The following is a 22,879-nucleotide window of genomic DNA, read 5'->3' on the forward strand; positions in this document are numbered from 1 at the left end:
AATTGTGCCACCCTCCTTCCTGCATCTTATTCCCCTTTCCAACTCCATGTCTATCTCCCCTTGCCCCCTTTTTGCACACCTCTGCCTCCTCCAAGGCTGCCACTTCAACACCTACCATGACAGCCAACCCCCACACCTTCAATAGAGCTTTCCATGCCATCCCTCCTCATCTTGCCACCTCCCCTCACTCCTTGCTGCCTTCTCTCTCAACACCCTCCCATTGCACAGTCTTTCCATCCTCCACTCTGTATGCCTCCTCATTTGGGGGAAACTCTCACAATCTCAATTCGCAAAACCTGGTATTGCAGCCCAGGTCAAGATTTGAAGGCTTCTCAAAAAGCTCCCACTTCCCTACCATACCAAGGTTACTGATAGCAGAGAGGAATTCCTAGTTCCTTACACAGAGAACTCAAAGAATCCACCACCATAGTAAAAATTAAGAACACTCACAATCACGATGTCACTCACTTCAAACTCAACCTTTGGCTTGATAATAAAATTTTTGTCTACGATCCTTTGGTCACCCCAGCTAAGGTCATAGCGGATTCCACATTGGCGCATCTTCATCCAATCACTTGTCTTTACTTGTTCTGTGACTAGTGGTGGCCTCAGATACATCTCCAGTGATCTGCAGGCAGTAATACCAAAAGCAGAAATAAAATCCAATATAAGCTGACAAAACCATCTGGTCATCTTCTGAGATATATCCTGAAATGATACATTTTAGCAGACACCACTTCATCCCACCATAAAGAATTAACATGGCGTGCTGGAAGTCTAAACAATCTCTGTTGTTTATAACTTGCAGGAGAAAAAGACACTGCCCCTCTCATGTTGTGAAGCTGGTTGGGTATTAACTCATTACGCTAGTTCTATTTGTCCCCTAAAATTTCTAAAAATTCCCTTACTGTTCATGATCAGTACGTGAAGCAAAAGCAGCATCATTTGACTTCTTTAAGAACTGCATTCAGAGCAAGGTATTAGATTAGATGCATCATGCAAGATTGTTATCTAGAATAGTCTTGCTATTCTTGCTATGGGCCTGCCACTTAAGGCCTGGACAAATCACCTTCTGGTCCATCTTCAAGATGTAATATGGTTCCCGTAGAGATGACTTAAACGTGTTGCTGATGCTGATCTGCCAATACAACAAGAACTGAGTTATGATTTATATTTCATTTCCAATAACGAGGTTCACACTATAAACTAAAAAGTATGAATGTAATAAGCCTACTGTGATGTACAGGTGCAGCAAAGGCACACAGCCTGTATAATAACAGTCACCCTGAGTGGACTACAAAGGATGTTAGACAGTCACCCTGAGTAGACTACAAAGGTTGTTAGCACTTGTTCTATGTTGGCTCTAAAACAAGCAAGGTAACTTCAGCTTGGTAATGGGTAGAGGATGAGGAAGAAAAGAGAGGCCTTCTTGCCGATGTGGGACTCCGGCACTTTCTTTCATACTATCCCTCACATGGTTTGGCATCATAGCCCACCTAATTGTTTGTCCACACAACCATTGTATTTGTGATGTACTTAGTTACTCTTTACAAAGTTCCTTGTACTTTGTATTTTTCCGCAGGTTTTTCTCCAAGGTGTTATTAATAGAATTCTATTTTCTTGGGAAAAAAAAGGTTTGTCCTCAATGATTTGAAAATGCATAGACCTTGCTGTTTTTAAGTCTGCAGGATCTTATCAGCACAGTCCGTGTCACAGCTTTTAGGAGATTGTGCCATCAGGATACATGCTAAAGAGATTATTCAAGGGATTGATTCCCCTCACTTCAAAGGGCACCAGATTGGAGATCGCACCATGAAGACCAATCACTTTACTTGAAACTACTTACAAGAGACTTGCAAAGGCAATTAGTCTCAGATTGTCCCCTTGACACCAGGCATTATCCTCCCATTCAAATAGGTTTTGTACAATGCTAGCATCACTCTGATCCTGCACATCTATATCCTCCTCCTCAACCTAGTGGTGTACCCAAAGAAGGGCACATCCCAAGCTATCTCTGAAAACAGATCTCTCCATACCTACTCCCCAAGGTCCCACTAAAGTCTTTCAAGCGGCCTTCTCCTATATGCCCAATGTCTCCATCCATCTACTATACAAGTCTGAGGGTCTAAGTACCAAGTCCCATCACAATGAGCCACAACTCTAATCCTCTATCAAGAGCATCCTATGAACTCTGACTAATCCAGATCCTTTCACCCAAGTCTACCATCCATCTCTACTGACAAAGTAAACACTCTTTGCTCATAGCCAGCGCTCCAAGAAGGATCTCTCTTCTGGTGAAGAGCCTAATCCATGTCTACGGAGTATCAATCCTCCATTGCGGGGATACCACCTCCTGGATCTTATCCATTATGGCACTAGCCCCTCTAATGCTTTGAAATCTGTCTTTGTCCAAAAGCCAACACGTCAAGAAAGGCAAACCTCTCCCCCACTGTAGAAGCTTCCTACAAAAGAGAACCTCCCCTAAAATAGGAGGGTTCTCTCTCCAATGGTGTGGCCTCTCTCCATCTTGAGTGGGTGCCTCAACTTCTCTCAGTAGTGCTAGGTCATTCTTGTGAAGTCCTTTAGATATTGATCTCCATGCCCATATCATAGATGCAGCGAATCTCACATCAAAACTATTCCAAAGCCCTAAAGCTTGAATGTGTAGAAATATCGAATGTGTGCTAGGCTGCCGCTCTTCTCCATAAGCAGGAGTAACTGTCTCTAATAGCCATAGTAGCAGCTTCTTCCTTGGATCCTTCCTCAAAAAAATGCCCCAGCCAATGAGCTTCGCCATCAATGCTCCACTCTAGCTATCTAGGTCAATAATCCCAAAACCACCCCTAGATCTGGGCTAAATTCTAACATCCCAAGCTACCTTAGCACTCATGGGGCCACAATCTCCACTTGATCAAATGAAGATTACTTCCTGCTCGTCACTTCATCTTGCCAATGTATGACCTAGAGAAGGCCCAACAAGAAGTAATATGGCCACATGGCAGCTGGCGAAACCTCGTTTGTCACTACCACCCTCATTGCTAGTTACAATCTCCTTGTGCTCCAATACAATAGGTTCTGCCTTATGCTAAGCAAGGGTAGAAACTGCTGCTCTAAAGAAATATCAATGCCTATATGACATCCTACATGTGGGAAATCCAAGTAAATTCTTTCTTTCTTTTCGTAATCAATAATTAAATTAATTACATGAGAAATACAAGAGTCATGGTAGAGTAGCAAAAGAAACTACCGTACACCAAGAAACTAAATCCTCCCAAAGGAGAAGGCCAACGTGCTGAATAGGAACCAGCTACAAATGGAAAAGACCCTTCCGCGCCTAACGATATGACTTTGAATCATCCCAAAGGCGGAATAGAATATGAAAACATTCCTAGTAACCTAGTTGTGTCAACAGCCCCAAAACCTAAGAGAATGAAACAATATCTTCATATGTGGCTATGCACGAGTGGGATATTTGGCCTTACCAAATACCCAATCAAAGAGACGCAACAAAGGTCCCACCATAGCTCTCCAAATGTCAAACAAGAGAGACCGAATCTTCTTGGCTAATGGGCACGAAATAAATCTATGGTGGAAAGATTCCACACTAGTAGTACAAAAGAAGCAATTGCCATTCAAAATATGGCACCTCGAAAAGGGCTGAGGTGAGAGGCAAGCCACCTATCAACATTCGCCAAAGGAAAACTTTGCATTTGAATCGAGTCTTATTGGGCCACCCTTCCATAGCAGTGAATTTCCATCATGCCCTTCTTTTATGTCATCCCCAGACAGCATTGACCTGGTGACCAACCAGTGACACTCTAATCAAGAGGTGATAAATCTAGTTAACTGAACCACCCTTTGTTGAGCTAAAAATTCATTACATGCTGATTAGCCACTTAAAACATCCCCAAAACAAGCTCAATTAATCAATTTACTGAAACTTTCATTAAAAGAAATGCGTTCCTAGAGAGTCTCTATGTCCGATAAGCCAATTCTTAATCTGGGAGGACCCAACCATCTATAAATAGACACACTGTCCACCACTCACCTCGATCTCGTTTTTGCAGCTTGCAGGTGCATTCCCTTTGCTGTCCACACCTCGTTCGCAGAGGATATCTCAATCGGAGTTGCTACCCATTGTTGTCTACCATCCAATGCCTATCTTCAGCCCTCCATCTGCTACAACTGCTACCAACCTGTCTACATCAATCAGCTGTCTGCGTTTTGCTGCTGTCCACCTTTACCAGCCTGTTCTCAGCACTCAGCACCCTAACTGGTTGTGTTTACTGCGGTAGGAGCCCTTCCAGCCCGCACTTCATCATCTAGAACTGCCATCTACATCTGGTGACTTCATCCACTGCTGTGTTTTGCAGTCCAGCCTTGCTGGCAGCTGTACTACTACCAGATCATCATCCACAGCTGCATTTTGGTACTGCAGCTGTCGCTTGCTCTTCTCTGGCAGAATTCCACTATTTGCTGCACATCTGTCACTGATCTAGACTTCCTGAGCTGCGTTTGCTGGTGCTTGACACCTTCAGAGGCTGTTTGTTGCATTTTGGGATCCGTCAAAGTATGACACACTCTTCTGCTCATACTTTCTACCCTAGTCCTTGAGACATAGGAGTCCAAGGGTCAGTTTTCACCTTGCATAGTGTGTTTTCTGCATTGAGCATTGTATCTATTCATTCATTATTCAGATTTCATTATCTTATATGCTCATTGTCTCTGTATTAACCCTAACCCTAACTATGTTTCTTTATTAGTCTATGCATTTGTCATACGATTATATTTGTATTGTATAGACAAGCATTTCTTTATATAGTATCAAAACTAGGTTCTCAGTGAAGAAACCTAGGCCCTTGATCAAAAAATTCCAACTTCAGAAACATGAATTACAGAGGGAAGATGAAATCAAATACTTCCACACCTACTCAATCCCCAAAGGAGCCTATGCCGAGAACTGAGCAGGAGTAGCTTCCACAACCAACTTCGTAAGGTTCCGACATGGCTAGAGATCCTTTTGACTCCAATGGAGAGAAATGTCCTTATCCTATCATAGACAAAGAGCTACATTTAATCATGGCTCACAAAGCCAATAAGAGTAAAGAGCTTGATAAAAAGATACCAATTCAACATCAAATACTCAATGAAGGTATATATGGTTCTTTCCCTTCAAATATTGCATGTAAATCTGATGATGTCGCAAAGCCATTGAGACCTCCATCAGGGATGGGGCCCCTCTTGGAGAAAGAGATCCCACGTATGTCCCTTAGTTTCACTCTCTTCCATCTACGTTGGTGCAAGGTATACAAGTTTCAACTTTTGTCCCTCCTTTTACCTCTACTTCTTTGGAGCATTTTGGACAAGATCGTGTTGAAGCTAGAGTGTCATATGTTGATAGTGGTAAAAGTCCTATTGAAGATCCATTTTTGTATATTAATACTTGAAAAAGTGACTACAAGAAAAAGATTGGTAACTCTTCCTCTCCTTTTCCTTCTTTGAATTTTGCTTCTCAAAGTCAAAATGAGTATGGTGTTTTATCCTTTTTGCATTTTGCATCATCATCTTCATTTCAATTTCCATCTCTAAATCAACAAAATCAACTTAGTGCATCTTCATCATCATTTACACCACAGTTTCAAAACCCACCCACTTATTTCATTGTCTTACCTTTATCATTCACACCATTCACATTTCCATTGCAGACACTGCACGTCATTGCACACACCAGATCGAAGGGTCCTTCAAACATAGGCACAGCCTTTAGGATCTCTACACCAGTTTCACGTGGTACTCATGCACCTTTGGGGGAAGCTCAACCTCCACCTTACGCACCTTTGGGATACTCATAGCATGGGGTATCTTCCCTTGCTTACTGAGGTGTCAACTAGATGATACCAAAGTTTGCCTCCATGGAAATTCCTAGTGACTCTCTAATTATAGTATTGTGCCTCAACTAATAGGTGTGTAGAGTTTGAGAGTCCTCATGCCTGCTCCACAAGTATCGTGGATCCCTCTCTGACTTTTTTTGCCTATCCATCCTATCCCTCTCCCTAGCATTACTACTCTCCTTACACTTAAAAACCCCACAATTCGTCTTCATCAACCAAGCATGCTTACTACTAAGACTTGTTTTAATGGGTTTAACTACACTACCTAGTCAAATCTAATGAGAGATGTCCTTGACTCTCAGAACCTGTGGGATCTTGTCCAAGGGCTAGAACCCTAACCAAATCCATGCCTTGTTCCATCAAAGGTTTTCTGCTCATGGAAGACCAAAAATGCCTATCCTATCGTTGAGCTAATACAAGGTCTCTTACCTGAATTCCACTCACAACTACAGCACTTTGACCTAGCTTTAGTGAAACCAATCTTCCTCCTCGGATAGGGTGGTAAATAACCCGATTAAGCACTATCTACACCAATTTACAAGTTCAAAAAACTAAAATGCACACTTTACCATATAATCTAGGACATTGGACACCCTATTGGCCCTAAAACTGGCGCCCCTTTCAGTATTTATTTAACTTAATTGAAGAAGAAGTTAATATACAATGGGATTCTCCCAACCCCCTTCGGTTTTCCAACTTCCCTTGCTGTCCAAAATGACCAGCAAGTCTTCAATCTGATATGCCCCTTGATTCGAGCACTCAATTGGCTTTCACCTACTTTCATGGAGATAGAAAATGCCCCAAATTCACTGATTTTTTGAGCCCTCCACCTAAATTTGACTGAAAACAGGTTCAGCCCTATTGAATCCAAGTCTTGGAGCTTCCAATTTTTGGCAAGCTTCCCGAGGCTGTTGCTAAATCCAAATTTCTGCTACAAATTAGGGTTTACAACAAAGAAATCTGAAATTTCTCAACCTTTGGTGATCTCAATGCTGTAATCTTCGAAGCAAGACTGCAGAAGGCTAGGAGATAAGAGAGTTTATTGAAGAGAGAAATTTCAGAATTTCTTCGCGAAGAACTGAAGAAAATCTATCGTGTCACAACACCTTGTAGATGCAAAGAACTGAAGCAAATCAGTCATTTACTGATGTTGCCCTGTCTCAACAGCCTGTAGATGCTATCATCTGTTGTTGATTGGTCTTCTCCTACCCCTGGCTGCCTCAAAAGGTCCTCCAATGGCTGCAAATCAAACCAACAGCATCTCCTTCTCCTCTCTTCCAGGCTAAATACACTAAAATGCCTCTCTCCAACCTCTAAAGACGTTTTTCAAACTTGCATGGGCATTTTTTACAAGTGGCAGCTTTTCCAAATGATTTTTTCCACATTATCCATAATAAAATAGTGAAGAAGAAAAATAATACTTATCGCATGTGTATTGATTATCGTGCCCTAAATAAAATTACTGTTAAGAATAGATACGCGATTCCTAGGGTAGATGATCTTATGGATAAACTACAAGGATATGCCATATTCAGTAAGATAGATATTAAATCTGGATATCATCAAGTAAAATTGGACAAGTCTGACATGTTCAAAACTGCATTTAGAACACAATTTGGACACTATGAATTTCTGGTTATGCCTTTTGGTTTAACTAATGCACCAGTCACATTCAGTCGTATGATGAATTGCATATTTTTGAAACATCAGCATTGTGTCATTGTTTTCTTTGATGACATATTATTCCGACTAGCCAATAATTAAATTGGCTAGGTAACTTCCATTCCCGAGTATCTCTGTGTTATCTTTGACCATCAGATTGGCATTAAGTACCATTAAACGCCACTTCTCTAGTGTTACCAACTGATACTTATGGCCAAATGAATGACCTAGGCCAACGTTTGGCACCAGATACCACCAAGTACTTGTGCGGCATAACTTATAGCAACTTTTGCCTTTGACATCCTGTGATTTCCTCGAGTCCCGGGCTTGTGAATTTGCTCTAACCCCAGTTACACCTCATATGTGCAGCATTCACTTAACCATGTGATTAAAAATTAATCCACATGTTAAGTGAGGTTTCAAAAATACATGTCCTCATAACAGCCCTTTTCCTTAAAATCCTTGCAATCGTCCTCGATTGCACTGCCAAATGCATCAACAGCAAAATAATGGACTGGAATTTCCACAAGGCATCATAGTTAACACAACGTTACGCACTATTCCTCAACCGTTCCATATGCCCAACATATGTTGAGAATTACCAACCAATCATAACATAACATAAAACGCACAAAGAATCCCAAAAAACATTGCCAGATTATCATGTGACATATCTATTTCTCATGAGCTCAACTCATCTGGCAAAACCAAACCATAACATAGCATAACCAAGCATAAACCATGGCTAAAACATCAATGGCAACATAGCATATGCTGTTGACCATGGAACCAGATGTAAACCATTGAAAACTGAGCATAATCTGATCATAAACTAATCACTTGTTGATCTGAGAACTGATCACTAACTGCTACAAATGTGACCACAAACTGATCACAAATTCATTGCAAAAACTAACGCAAAACTGATCCCAAAAGTGACATAAGCAGTTCTCAAGCTGATCAAAAACTGAGCTAAAACTTATCAAAACTTTTGTCTCAAAATTGAGGCAAAATTCCTACCAAATTGATCATAGCTAATGCAAAAGTATAGTTCCAGTGCCCGGGTGAAACTCATACCCATCTGCATACATCTTACAGTGATTATAGTACACTAAGTAGTGACCTCATGGCAAACATACTGTCAGCGCAATACCTTGGATGCATGTTGAATACATCTGAGATCCACTACATTTGAGAGTTGTCCATAACTGGAGGAGTGGAAGTGCTACCTCCCCCTTGAGTATCAAGCAATACTCCGGACCCTTGCTCTGTTGAACCTAACGGAGTCCGAACTAAAGTCGCTCTAACTAAAAGGCATCTAGGTAAAGCTACGACAACTAAGGATAGTCTGCCAAGTCATCCTCTTCTATCCATTTGGCATCCATTGGTGAATAATTCTGAAATTTCACCAAGTATCTCCTGGAAACTTTACCTTTGACCTTTCTTTTCTTATGTGTCAAAATCTGCTCGAGCACTAAAATCTCATCCAGCTCCTCAACCTCAGGTTGAATTTCAGTAAACATATCCTCTAGCACATCACCATGAAAAGGCCTCACCAAACTGACATGAAAGACATTGTGTATCCACCAATGTGAAGGTAATTTCAGCTGATATGCCACATCACTGATCTTCTCCAATACCTAGAAGGATCCATAGTATCTCATACTCAACTTCTGATACAATCGTTCTCTTCCTTTCATCCTTTTCAGCCTTGCCTTTTCAAAATGCAGCAATACATAATCACCCTCTGCAAACTGCAAAGCACATCTGTGGCGATCAGCTGTCCTCTTTTTCTTTTCTTGCAATCTCTGAAGTGCATATTTTATCTTTGCATAGGCTACATCCAAGTTTTGCACATAATGATTAGCCTCAAAGATATTATCCTTAGTTTGTACGATAGGTGATAGCTTCTTGCCACCCTCAGCTATCTCAAATGGAGCTTTGCTTGTAGAACTATGCACTATGTTGTTGTAAGCAAACTCAACCAAGGACAAATACTACTCTCACTATCTTGTGGTCTGAAACATAGCACCTCAAAAGATCTAACATTGTCGAATTTGCTTCCTCAAACTCACCATTTGTCAGTGGATGAAGGGATGATGAGAATTTCAGCATGGTACCCATATTCTCAAACAACCCCTTCCAAAATAAACTGGTTATCCCGGGGTCTTGATCACTAATGATCGACTCTGGCATACCATGATACTTAAAGATGTACTGCAAAAATAATCATGCCATATGATCAACCTTTATATTCTTCCTCACTGGAATGAAATGGGCTTGTTTGCTAAACCTACAAATGATAGTCCATATCCCATCATTCCCTATAGGTGTCTTAGGAAGCTCAAAAATAAACTCCATTGCAATGCTCTGCGAGGGTCTATCTAGAATAGGCAAGGGCTACAACAAACTCGGCATCTTTTGCCTATCATGCTTTACCTTCTGGCATACGATGCATGTCTTAACAAGCTGTTCTACGTCATGCCTCAAAGCTGGCCAATAAAAGAAATGCTCCATTGCCTTGACCGTGGCATCAATACCTTTATGTCCTACATACGGAGGAGTATGACTTTCAGTAACAACTTTGGTCTTAAGTGCTTTGTGACACACAGTCGTACATGCATCATCAAAAACCCATCTCTTAGCACAAAGTATTCATGCCTTTGGCCATTGCAAAGCTGATCGTAAACATTAGCAAAGTCTGAATCAGTAACATATTGCTCTTTCATGGCATCCAACTCAGTGTGATAAACCATGCTAACGGCTGAAATTTGTGGCTTACATGACAATGCATCAACCATAACATTCTTTAGCATCCAGCTTATTCCAAGTTGTCACGATGTCCACCTCAAAGATACTTGTCAACCAATTCGATGCAAACATTTGCTTAAATTGTACCCACGTTGATAGTGCTCTACCTTGCATCAAAAGAGTGGATAGACACTGTAATGCATTCCCTTTCAAAAAAGTGGTTGCCTTTCGAATCTTCGAGGACTCTGTGAAGTTCCCCCCTGAATAGGCTGCATCAAACTATTGAATGAAAGCCAAAGCTTTTAGCTTATCTTATACACCACTGAAGAACTCAAACTTCACTACTTTTCCACCCTCATCATAGTCTTTTGCTGCCCCTTTGGGTGTTAAGTTGTCATACACTAGTTGCTACAAAAAGAGTGCATTTCTTCAAGGACTTTGTGAAGTTTCCCCTTGAATAGGCTGCATCAAACTGTTGAATGAAAGCCAAAGCTTTTAGCTTATCTTATACACCACTGAAGAACTCAAACTTCACTACTTTTCCACCCTCATCATAGTCTTTTGCTGCCCCTTTGGGTGTTAAGTTGTCATACACTAGTTGCTGCAAAAAGGGTGCATTTGCTGAATTTACATCAAAACCAACACCAAACGAAGCATTTGCATGACTAGCATTCATTCCTTGAGCCCCATAAGCATTCAGGGGTGTAGATACAGTATCAAACATGCTATTTTGTGCCCCAAGCATCAAGCCAAACCTGCCATACATAAGTTTTTGCATATTTCCAACTATACCCGAATACATTGGGTCTTACACACCATGCATTGGTTGCTGCATACCATAGAGATTTGTGACATACATTCCCGTATGTGGTCCTTGTCCAACTATAGTATGAAAAATCGTGCTTCCATCAAAATATCCTAGCTGCCCCATCATAGCATACTTGTCCGACTGCCTAAAATCCATTGGATTGACACTTCCGTAATGGCCTTGCATTTGCATTCCTTGCCCCGTCAGTACCGATTGTTTTATTTCATTACCATCTTTAGGAGCTTCAAATAAAGGGTTTGGCATTATCTTCGGTGCATCTTGCTGTCCCGAAGGTGTAGAAGACGTCTTCTTTTCTTACCTTTGCTGTCCTTCTTTGGAGCATTCAAAAATCGGGTAAATTGAGGATCCTTTGCCAATTCAGCAAAGAGATTTGCTGCTGTCCTCATCCGATTCTTGAACTGGTCATCAAATTCCTCTTGACTTTGCTGGTTATCAGCCTCCTTATGCCCTGAAGGCCGTGCATTTTGACTTTGCTGGTTATCAGCCTCCTTATGCCCTGAAGGCCGTGCATCTTTGCCCAACAGCAACATTTTTAGCTTCCGGTCCATTGTCTAAGCCTTGTCCAAGGTCAAGCATTGTATTTCCTTCATTCCCATGTGAATGTTCATATTGAGAGGCATCATCACTACTTGAGTCCATCTCACTATATGAAGACATATTGCTATAATTTCTCAACAAGAGTAAAAATCAGCACTAGCACAAAGCTTTAGCTTGTAATTAGGTGCCTCGGGCCCACCAAATTAAGGAATTGAGTGGTGTCCCAGCAACGCAACCATTAAACCAACCTTCCTCCTCAAATAGGGTGGTAAATAATCTGATTAAGCACTATTTACAGCAATTAACAAATTCACAAAACTAAAATGCACACTTTACCTTATATTCTTGGACATTGGATACCCTGTTGGCCCCAAAACTGGCGCCCCTTTCGGTATTTATTTAACTTAACTCAAGGAGAAGTTGATGTATAATGGGATTCTCCCAACCCCTTTCGGTATTCCAACCTCCCTTGCTGTCCAAAACAACTAGCAAGACCCCTTGATTCGGGCAGTCAATTGGCCTACATCTGCTTTGATGGAAATAGAAAATGCCCCAAATTCATTGATTTTCTCGCTCCTCCACTTGAATTTGACTGAAAACAACTTCAGCCCTGTTGAATCCAAGTCTTGGAGCTTCTAATTTTTGGCACGTTTCTTGAGGCTGTTGCTAAACCCTAATTTCTACTACAAATTAGAGTTTATAGCAGAGAAATCTGAAATTTCTCAACCTTTGGTGATCTCAATGCTGTAATCTTCGAAGCAAGGCTGTAGAAAGGCTGCGAGATGAGAGAGAATGCTGAGGAGAGAGAAAATTCAGACTTTCTTTGCGAAGAACTAAAGAAAATCTGTCATTTACTGCTGTTGCCCTGTCTCAACAACCTGTAGATGTTGTCACCTGCTATTGATTGGTCTTCTCCTACCCCTCGCTACCTTAGAAGGTCCTCCAATGGCTGCAAATCAGGCCAGCAGCATCTCCTCCTCCCCTCTTGCAAGCGGAATACACTTAAATGCCTCTCTCCAACCTCTAAAGACGTTTTTCAATCTTGCATGGGCATTTTTTACAAGTGACAACCTTCCCAAATTGTTTTTTCCACATTATCCATAATTAAATATAAATTTTCAGTCTTTAAATACTGAAAATTAATCTAATAATTATTTCAGTACCCTGAAAAATAATCTGACTAGCCAATAATTAAATTGGCTAGGTAACTTCCATTCCCGAGTGTCTCCGTGTCATCTTTGACCATCGGATTGGCGTTAAGTATCATTAAAATGTCACTTCTCTAGTGTCACCAACCTATATTTATGGCCAAATGAATGACCTAGGCCAACAATTGGCACCAGATACCACCAAGTACTTGTGCGGCATAACTTATAGCAACTTTTGCCTTTGACATCCCGTGATTTCCTCAGGTCTAAGGTTCGTAAATTTGCTCTAACCCCAGTTACACCTCATATGTGCAACATTCACTTAACCATGTGATTAAAAATTAATCCACATGTTAAGTGAAGTTTCAAAAATACATGTCCTCATGACATTTAGAGTAGTGTAAACACAAAAAACGCAAACTAACCAAGATCACTAACCAAATTTTCAAAATCACTAACCAAGATGACTTTAAGGTCAAGTCGGCTGAGTATTAATGACTTCTCACCAAATTCTCCACTGTAGGGACTCCTAAGTCCCCTAATGACCACGTTATATTGTTAGTGAATAAGTAAGCTACCTAGAAAATACTTTCATTTTGTGCAATAAGTGATCTCATAGCCGACCATGTCTACATTCTATGAATTTGAGTGTAAGCTACTACATTATGCTCAACTGTTCAACTAGTTTCATAGTGCTTCTTCTACAGAGGGGCCTCTCATTGTCTCTTCTCAGAGGGGACAACAAGGACAAGGCAAGAAACTCAAAACCAAAACCAAATAAGTGAGACACAAGGCAACTCCCTGTCATTCTTAAAACCTAGGTACTAGAGTGAACCAAAGAAAAGCCGGTATTGCCAACAGTGTCAAAAGGCTAGCCATTTTTACGAGTGCCAAATCAAGGGCAAGAGGCATGCAACCAAAATAAAAGACTTAAACCCCTACCTCTCCATCAAGTACTATCATCAAGGGAGGTAGGGTGGCAGCAACCAAAATCAAGGATAGTAGTGAGGCCAGACCCACACTACCACCATTCAACCATCATTCTCAAATCCAGAGGGTATGTCTGACTCGTCTACAGGACATGAATCCCACCTCATCTCTGTGAAGACATCATAGGTTGCAAGCTTAGTCCACATTCATGAGTTACCTCCTAATTGTTCAGAAACCCTTCACCCGTAGTTTGCATTTTTTGTGTTTCTGTGTTTTGCATTTAGGGTTTGTGTTTAGGATTTGCAGCCCCAAAGAGAGGCACCATCCTAGACTGCTTATGCCTATTTATAAGCCACTCTCTCATTCATTCCTTACAGCTAATTCATTCAATCCATCACCTCTTCTCTCCAGCCTCTCCACTACCCTCACACCCATTCAAGAGGACATTGAGGTTCGTGATTCGTGGCTGTCTTCATCATCTTCCTTGTGCTACGGCACCCTTGTTCCCTTGTATCACATTCACTCCATGATTCAGAACTTCATTATTCCATTCATCAAAGTTTCTTCTCTCTTCTTTTCTCTTCTCTATGTTTGCCGAGTTCACTCTGTGTTCCTCCTTGTAAACCCTATTGTCTCGCTGGTACGTCATCTTTTGACATGGTATCAAAGCCAAATCTGCTCACCTAGCAGCGAAGATCCTCCACTCCAGTGAAGGCAAAGACCGGTGGCGAGTTCAACATCCACTTCTCTTCTTCTTCCGCTGCATCAAAATCTCGTTTTTGTAGATTTCAGGTGTTTCAGCTTGCTACCCGCACCCCGTTCGCAGAGGACATCTTAGCCGAAGCTGTCCATTGCTGTTTCCACCAGTTGACGCCTGATTTCCAGCCCTCTTCACGCAATTTGGAGCTGATTCCAGTCAAGTGACTACTGTTCCTGTGCAAACCTGCTGCTGTACAGCCTGCCATGTCATCACAGTCCTGCTGCCTGCGTTTTTAGTCTTTCACTCTCTTGCAAGCTATCCTGCCTGCATTTTTAGTCTTTCTCTCCTCTCACCTGCGTTTTTCTACTGGTTGCAACCTCTTATTGCTTGTTGCATCCTCCTCCCACTGGCAGCTCACTTCCAGGCCTTCCACTATCCTCACATCCCTTGAGACGCACATTACGGTTCGTGCTTCACGCTGCCCTCACACCCCTTGAGGTGGACATTGCGGTTCGTGGTTCGTAGTTCACGGTGGCTGACCTCTTCCTTCTTCAACATGGCACATTGGTATCCATGGCTTCTTTACCAACAGATGACTAGACTACTAGGTGCTCCTACTGTGGCATCACCGGACACACCACCAATGCTTGCCAACTTCGACCTTTGCTCCCCACCCCTCCGGAGTACATGCATCTTCCACAAGGTACTCCTTGTGCCACCTCTCCTTTCTGGGCCATAGAGATTGTTCTACATCGGGTATCAGAGTACTATGCTCAAGGCAATAAGGCGCATCCATTGCGCACCAAGTCCTTTCGAGCACATGAAGGATCGATTGGCGCTACGACCTCTTGGAGATCGTCGCAATGCCAGCAGCAGTCTTCTCCTACTTATTTTCCGGTACATTGGCTTCCACGACCTACGAATCTACGGTCCGCTCCATCGAGAGACAGTGATTGTTTGATACCGTCTCCTCGTCCGTCTGCTCCTTCGAGAGAGAGTGGCTACTCGACTCCTTGCTCTTCTTCAGCTACCCAGTCTGCTCCATTAAGAGACAACGACTCTTGCCCACCTCTTGCTCATTCTGAGCCCCACCCTTCCCACCCTCGACTACTCATGCTCGAGAGGTTAACTTTGGGAGCTCTTTTGCACCCTAGATACCTTCTTCGGCACGACCAGTGGCACTTCCTTCGTCATCAGACATTTCGGAGTCTGTGATCCATGAGTTTTTGGATTTCCTATCTACTTCAAAGGGGAATTCAGAGGGGGATGTTATATCTTTGCCCTCAGAGGGGGCATCTACTTCTTCTTTAACTTCAGCGGGGGCCCCTTCACCTCCTACCTCAAAGGGGGAACCTACTCCTCATGAAGTTTTTCACCCATCCTCTACTTTCTTGGGGTGGCTGTCTTCGACCAGTCATCTCTTCTACTGATACCCAGGATCTTCAGATACCACCTAGATCGGGACCTCGAAGGTTCAGCCGCGACTTGGTGACGAGGCCTTCATATTCCTTCCAGCATGGATACATGGAGCTAGTGGCTTTTCTCCCGAGGTTGTGTTTCGGGTTCTCCAATTCACTCTGTCTACTGTTATTTCCCTTTTCGGTGGAAATCTTGGATCTTAGGGATCCTCTACATCTTCTTCCTCCTCTTCTCTTCTTGCCTTGGTCACTTAGTTAGCATGGAGCCACCTCCTGAGATCGAGTACGGGCATATCCTTATGGTTCTCGGCACCCCACAAAGTCCAACATTCCTCCTATGCATTGCATGTTTTCATCATCTTTGTACTAGAGCGCTTGGGCAAGTGAACAATTTTCCCATGAGGGACACTGTCCAAGTAGCACCTGCTACATGAGCATTCTTCCGCATGTAGCATTGCATCTCCACCTCACTCCTCTTATTCCCCTTTTTGGGCCTGAGAGGGGGTGTTGAGAAACCCTTCACCCGCAGTTTGTGTTTTCTGTGTTTCTGCGTTTTGCATTTAGGGCTTGCAATCCCAAAAAGAGGCGCCATCCTAGATTGATTGTGCCTATTTATAGACCACTCTCTAATTCATTCCTTACGGCTGATTCATTCAGTCTGTCACCTCTTCTCTCTAGCCTCTCTACTACCCTCACACCCCTTCAGGAGGACATTACGGTTCGTGGTTCATGGCTGTCTTCATCATCTTCCTTGTGCTACGGCACCCTTATTCCCTTGTATCACATTCACTCCATGATTCGGAACTTCATCATTCCATTCATCAAAGTTTCTTCTCTCTTCTCTTCTCTTCTCCATGTTTGCCAAGTTCACTCCGTGTTTCTCCCCGCAAACCCTACTGTCTTGCTGGTACGTCATCTTTTGACACTAATGAGCCGATCGTAGAGGCCCACTCTACCCGACTAGGCACATCTTCTCCTGTTTAGATGGTGAATAGAGAAGCCACCCATCATATAATCCCCATCCAAGAGATTTTTGTTTCCCAAGCCCCTACAATTGGGAATGTCCAATCTGAAAACTAAAAGAAAACATGGACCTTGGGCATGGTTGTAGCTATGGAGGTTTGAATATATTGACTAGAACCATGACAATGTAGACAACTGACACTAATTGTTACTCAGTTGAATTAGGTTCCAAGGTAGAAAACTTGGACTCATAAACACAATCCCGAGTAGGACATGACAGAGACTCGCAGTGAAATACAGAGTACAAAATAGCATTTTATTGAAAAGTGAACCAAGTACATATCTTTATAGCTTTTCAACCTCTCTTTTCTTTGTGCATATGGAATTCAAGACATCTCTTCCTGGAGCATACATCATTTGTTATTTTCTCAATACCCCCCCTCAAATGATGAGTCCCTACACTTGCTGGCTTTTGCCCTCCCTACATGATAACATGGCCCGAGAGACTAGCTCATAGGCAGCCTAGTCAAGTTAAAGCTTGAGACTTTACATCTTTGGCAAGGGGTTTTACAAAGCAAATCCACTAAGGGAAACATAGAGATCCACTATGGGAACAAATTCCTTAGAACAATCTGTCAGAGTTGCTGATGTTAGCAAAAGTATCTTCTTCTTCTTCTTCATTCACGAATTGACTTTGGTGATGGTCATTCTGCATCTGCTGTGCTCTTTTGCTGTGGAAACATTAACTAGCAATATGACCAGTCTTACCACAATAATGACATATCATCCAACTTTGTTATCGGTGTTGAATCCTTGACCTCTTCCCTTGGGTCCAGTAGCTCCTCTGGTGTATAAGAGAATTTTCCTTAAGCTGGTCTCTTTTACAGCTTTGCTTTTAAATTTTTGCTTTCTCCATCAACCAGTGAGTGCTCAATGTCTTTGAGTGAGAGACTAGGAACATTACTTAGTGTTGAAACAAGGTTCTCATACGGTTCATGATTAAAATTGTCAAGTAGCACTGCTATTGCCTCATCTTCATCAATGTTCTTTTTAAGAGTTACTAGCTGAGTTTTAAGGCTCTTGAACTTATTGATGTGTACAATCATAGATGAACTGTCTTTTACATCCAATTTATAAACTACATAAGTAATTTTACCTTCGAGTTCTTTGGTTGTGTACCAAAGATCTTATCAAGTTCTTTCCATGCCTTCTTTGCATCCCTGATGCCGGAAATATAATGTAGTACATCATCGGATAGACCCCAGGCAATAATACCTAGAGCTTTGTTCTTCATATTCTTCCATGTCTTTGTTTTAGACTAGTCTTGTGCAGCATCTTCCTCTTTAGCATTGTCATCTGCATCATCTTCCTTAAAGAGATCCCAGAGGTCTTTCCTTATGAGATGGTACATGGTTTTCTCTTTCCAGACGTGAAAGCCTTCACCATTAAACTTTGCCATCTGCTCTAGTTCAGTCATCTTAGAAGGAGGTCTTACCACGAAAATACTTGGGTAATGTCTGTCCTTTTACAGTGAGATTGAGACTTACAAGGAATTGGATCAATAAAAATTTCAAATCATTACAAACTAAGAGTAAGCTTTGAAGCAGCTGAAGATGAGTTACTCTTGAGTAAGCCAAAGAAAAACTTTAAGAGCCAAGAAGAACAATTTGAGTATCAATAGATACTAGTTATGATAAGCTTGATTGTTGATTTGATTCTTCCAAATCTTCTTGAAAATTGCCCTTGCTAGAGAACATACAAGTCTGAATGACAAAGATTTCAACAAAAGAGTAAATGAGGTGAGAGAGAAAGAGTAATTTGAGTCAAGCTATGGATGTTCTCTGTTAGGGTTCTGCACCCGTCTGATTTTCAGCTCATATTTGCATGATCGTTGGTCCATTTGCACTAGAAATCGGTGAGAAGGTAGCTCATATGATAGACTAAGAAAGCCCTATGATCACAGAGTATTTCGCTTTGCATGCTCGATGATTAAACGGTAGAACCACTGACAGGCGCAGATCCACAGTCGATGACGAATTTCAGCAATGCATGTTGCTGCGGTGAACAATGTTGGGCTTTATCATGCTTGGCAGGTGCGCCCTAACCAAAGGAGTGTTTGCCTAGAAGAAATCACAGACAAATATGGTGTGTGGAGAGAGATCTAGGAGCTCCAAGGCAGGTAGGTGAAGCTTGGCTATGGAAAACAGCAGGAAGAAGAAGTGTAACTTAAGAGATGAGATTAAATGCTTAAGCTAGATTGACTAGAGATTGTGAGGAGCTCAGGGAGCAGTGAGGAGAGCTAGACCATGCCCACCATGGCTCTGATACCATGAAAGAAAACATGGATCTTTAGCATGGCTGTAGCTATGGAGGTTTGAATGTATTGACTAGAACCATGACAATGTAGGCAACTGACACTAACTATTACTCGATTGAATTAGATTCCAAGATAGAAAACTTGGACTCAGAAACACAATCCCGAGTAGGACATGACAAAGACTCACAGTGAAGTACAAAGCACAAAGTAGCATTTTATTGAAAAGTGAACCAAGTATATGTCTTTATAGCTTTTCAAGTTCTCCTCACTGTGCATACGGGATTCAGGACATCTCTTCTTGGAGAATACATCATTTGTTATTTTCTCAACAAGAACAGCTCCTCGGTCAAGATCCATGGTCTAGGTCACATCAAGTTTCATACTAATAAGGGCTAGGGTCTCACTTCATTGGAGGATGTATACTATGTTCCTTCTATCTATTTAGCAACTTTGTCAATTGAGGCAAGCAGTTTTCTTTACATTGACCAGAGTCAAGGTGATAGACTCTTAGACTCGTTTAGTGATTGCTCGTAGTGAGGCATAGCCTAGTAGTCTCTATATGATGACCCAATTTCATTCCTAGCTAACCGTCAAGGACTCAAAATTCCATCACTTCCATGCTTTAGCCTCCACACAAGAGCCTACAAACAATGAGCGCCCTTTGGCATTATCGCTTCGAACACCTTGGGTATGACTTGCCCTATGAGCTGTAATGCCATCAGATGGTGGAGGACCTTTCACGTCTTAAACTCTCCAAGGATGTCAATGAATCTCATCATTGAGAAAACAACATCCTAATTTATTTCTTCAATAGACTACACATAGAGTTAAGGTGTCCCTCAGATTGATTCACGTTGATCTTTATGGGCCGACATCCACTACCGCTCTTAATGGCATATTGTACTTATTTTTTTTATAGTGAATGATTGTTCTGGATACATGTGGATGTATTTTCTAAAGCATAAATCTGACACGTTTATCTACTTCTCATCATGGGCGCTTCCAATGCATAACTAGACTAGTCATATGAGGAGTGATTTTGGTGGTGAGTTTATCTCCCATGAGTTCACTGAGTTTCTACAAAAACATGGCATCTCTCGCTATCTCACCTCTACCAACTCCCCCTCTAAGAATGGAGTCATATAGCATAGAAACCAAATTGTGATAAACATGTGGCATGCTCTATATAGTTTGCAACAAAACTTAAGCACCTTTGAGTCAAGGCTATTAATACTTCGGTATACATCCTCAACCAGTGCATGATTGTGGCAGTTCAACAAATGACCCCCTTCAAAGCATTTTTTGACACTCGGCCTATCATTTTCCACTTCAAAGTCTTCAAATGTTATGCTTACATACACACTCCAATGGTAAGATAGAAAAGCTCACTTCCCCAACTAATCTTCTAATTTTTGTCGGTTATTTCTCTGTGGTGACAACCTATCATTTGTTCAATCCTTAGACAAACAAGGTGATTGTCCAGAGAGATGTCGTTTTTTATGAGAAGGATATTATACAGGCCACAACACCATCCTCTACATTGATCCCTTCTCCTAATCCACTTACAAAGTCTTCAGTACCCAACCCTCCTCCACAAGACCCATTACCTCACTGGTACCAACAAACCACACGGGATTTGGGGATCCTTCCAATTAATTCCACTCCAAAGGATCCTAGAAGATCTGCCCCAACTTGCACCTAATGTATCCTTCGCACTTATATTTACACCAGATTATATGGCGCATTTTGAGCTGAAGAGTTGGCAAGAGGCACTGAAGCATCGCCAATGGTAAGAAACATGGAAAAGGAGCTTGAGAGCATTGACCGAAATGAGACTTAGATCTTTGTGGCTCAATTAAGCCACAAGAAAGTCATCGGAACCAAGTGGAACGTTAGGACTAAATGGAAAGCTAATTGAATGTTGGATAAATACAAGGCTCACCTTGTAGTACAAGATTTTCAACAAAAATATGGCATAGACTATGAGGAGACCTTCGCACCCATTGCGTGGTTTCATCTATTGGTTGCACTAGACCCTCACCATGCTTGGCCGCTCTATCAGTTTGTGTGTCAAAAATACCTTCCTGAACAATTACTTGGAAGAGGAAGTCTATGTGGAGCAACTTCAGATTTCCTTCTACGGACCACAAAGACAAGGTCTTTTGTTTGCGAAAAGCTCTTTATGGGCTAAAGCAAGAACCATGTTCCCAATTCCATAGGATGGATGAGTTCCTTAGAACTCTTGGCTATCATTTTGCCCCTTATGACCAAAACTTATATGTAAAAACCACTTCAAAGGGGGGCAACTACATTCTTTTATATCTTGATGATCTATTTATATCACACTCCCATATTCTGCTACCATAGTGGATATAAAGGCCCAGCTTTCTTTTACATTTAAGATGCCTAATTAGACAGTGCCTTTGGCCATGTCTCTTGATCCCATAGTGCTTTCTAAAGATTCCCTAGGTCAACCCTTCGATGAGCACAGATTGAATCGCTTGCATGTGTGTATTGAGATATGTTCAGCACACTTTCTCTTATGATCATGGCTTGTTTTTGTAGGGGTACACTAATTCGAACTAGGCTGGAGATCCCAATATCCAATGCTCTCACGGTAGCTATATGTTTTCTTTGGGCATGGCTCCTATTTCTTGGTCAAGGCGTAAGCAAAAGATGGTGGTTGCTTCCACAATCGAGGTAGAGTATCAGGCCCTCTTTGACGGCACCACAGAGGCTGTATGCATGAGGGGGTTACTAGCAACTCTTCATTTCCCATGTGCTTCACCAACTGTCCGCTACTACGATAACTAGAGTACCATTGCAGTAGTTGGCAACCCGATCATCAATCTATGGGCGTGGCATATTGGTGTTCACTTCCACTTCACTAAAGAGCAAGTTGAGCTAGACACCATCCACTTAGAGTTTGTGCCTATACTTGACAATTTTGTAAACATCTTGACCAAAACAATCAACTGATCGATTCTTCAATACTTGCTACCCAAGATTAACATAGGTGCATCCTATCACGAGAACATGGAATTTTATTACTTTGCTTAACATTTGATTAAAAGTTAAGTCAAATGTGCTAATGTGACTTGCACATGTGAGATGCAAATTAATTATTTCACACAATGTGGAACCGAGGACCTCGAGATATCAATTACTGCCAAAGGCAAAAGTTGTATGGAGCCCACCAAGTGCAAGTGACAATAGCCCAAGGTCCTTCTAGTGCATATAACAAAATGTAGAAGGGGGCAACAGTCTTTTTGGTGGTCCTAAGCTGTAGATAACAGCTTCTATAGCTGTTTGAGCAAGACACCAATAAATTTTTAACATTTCTTGCAATGAAACTCTGAAATTTCCCTCTCTACAGCATTCTCTCTCATCCTACAGCCATCTCTCAAGTTAGCTTAGCAAAATCCAACCATTTGAGTCATCACAGCTGAAGATATTAGAATATCTCTGCTATAAACCCTACTTTATAGCCACCTCGAGATGCATGCTCAAAACTGAGGACCTAGGACTTGAATTCCAGCACTTGAAATTAAAAATTTTCAAGGAGATTCAAGAGGCTAGCCAACCAATGTCAAATCTGGGGCTAAATTTGTCTAGCAAGGAGCAAGGTGAAGGCCAATCCCCAAGCAAACTAAAGGGAAAATTGGTTGGAAGAAATGTTGTTCATTTATGACAACAAGAGACAATTGAAGAGCAAAGAGATTCAGGGAACCTC

At 41.8% G+C, this 22,879-nt stretch overlaps 1 protein-coding gene across 4 annotated transcripts in view; it reads right to left on the reverse strand.

Moving 5' to 3' along the window:
• Nucleotides 1-22,879, reverse strand: part of LOC148019537 (P-loop containing nucleoside triphosphate hydrolases superfamily protein) — a 186,393-nt gene that overhangs the window by 132,495 nt on the left and 31,019 nt on the right. For all 4 annotated transcript variants that reach the window (XM_087701031.1, XM_087701030.1, XM_087701033.1 and 1 more), the window contains exons 7-9: nt 1,070-1,138; nt 909-961; nt 469-628 (exon numbers count right to left, since the gene is read on the reverse strand). In XM_087701031.1, coding sequence (XP_087557157.1) covers nt 469-628; nt 909-961; nt 1,070-1,138 — 282 coding nt within the window. The remainder of the gene's footprint in view (nt 1-468; nt 629-908; nt 962-1,069; nt 1,139-22,879) is intronic.

Source organism: Lygodium microphyllum, chromosome 19, assembly GCF_053477565.2.
Source record: "Lygodium microphyllum isolate KBCC chromosome 19, Lygodium_microphyllum_v1.1.10, whole genome shotgun sequence".
Lineage (NCBI taxonomy): Eukaryota > Viridiplantae > Streptophyta > Polypodiopsida > Schizaeales > Lygodiaceae > Lygodium > Lygodium microphyllum.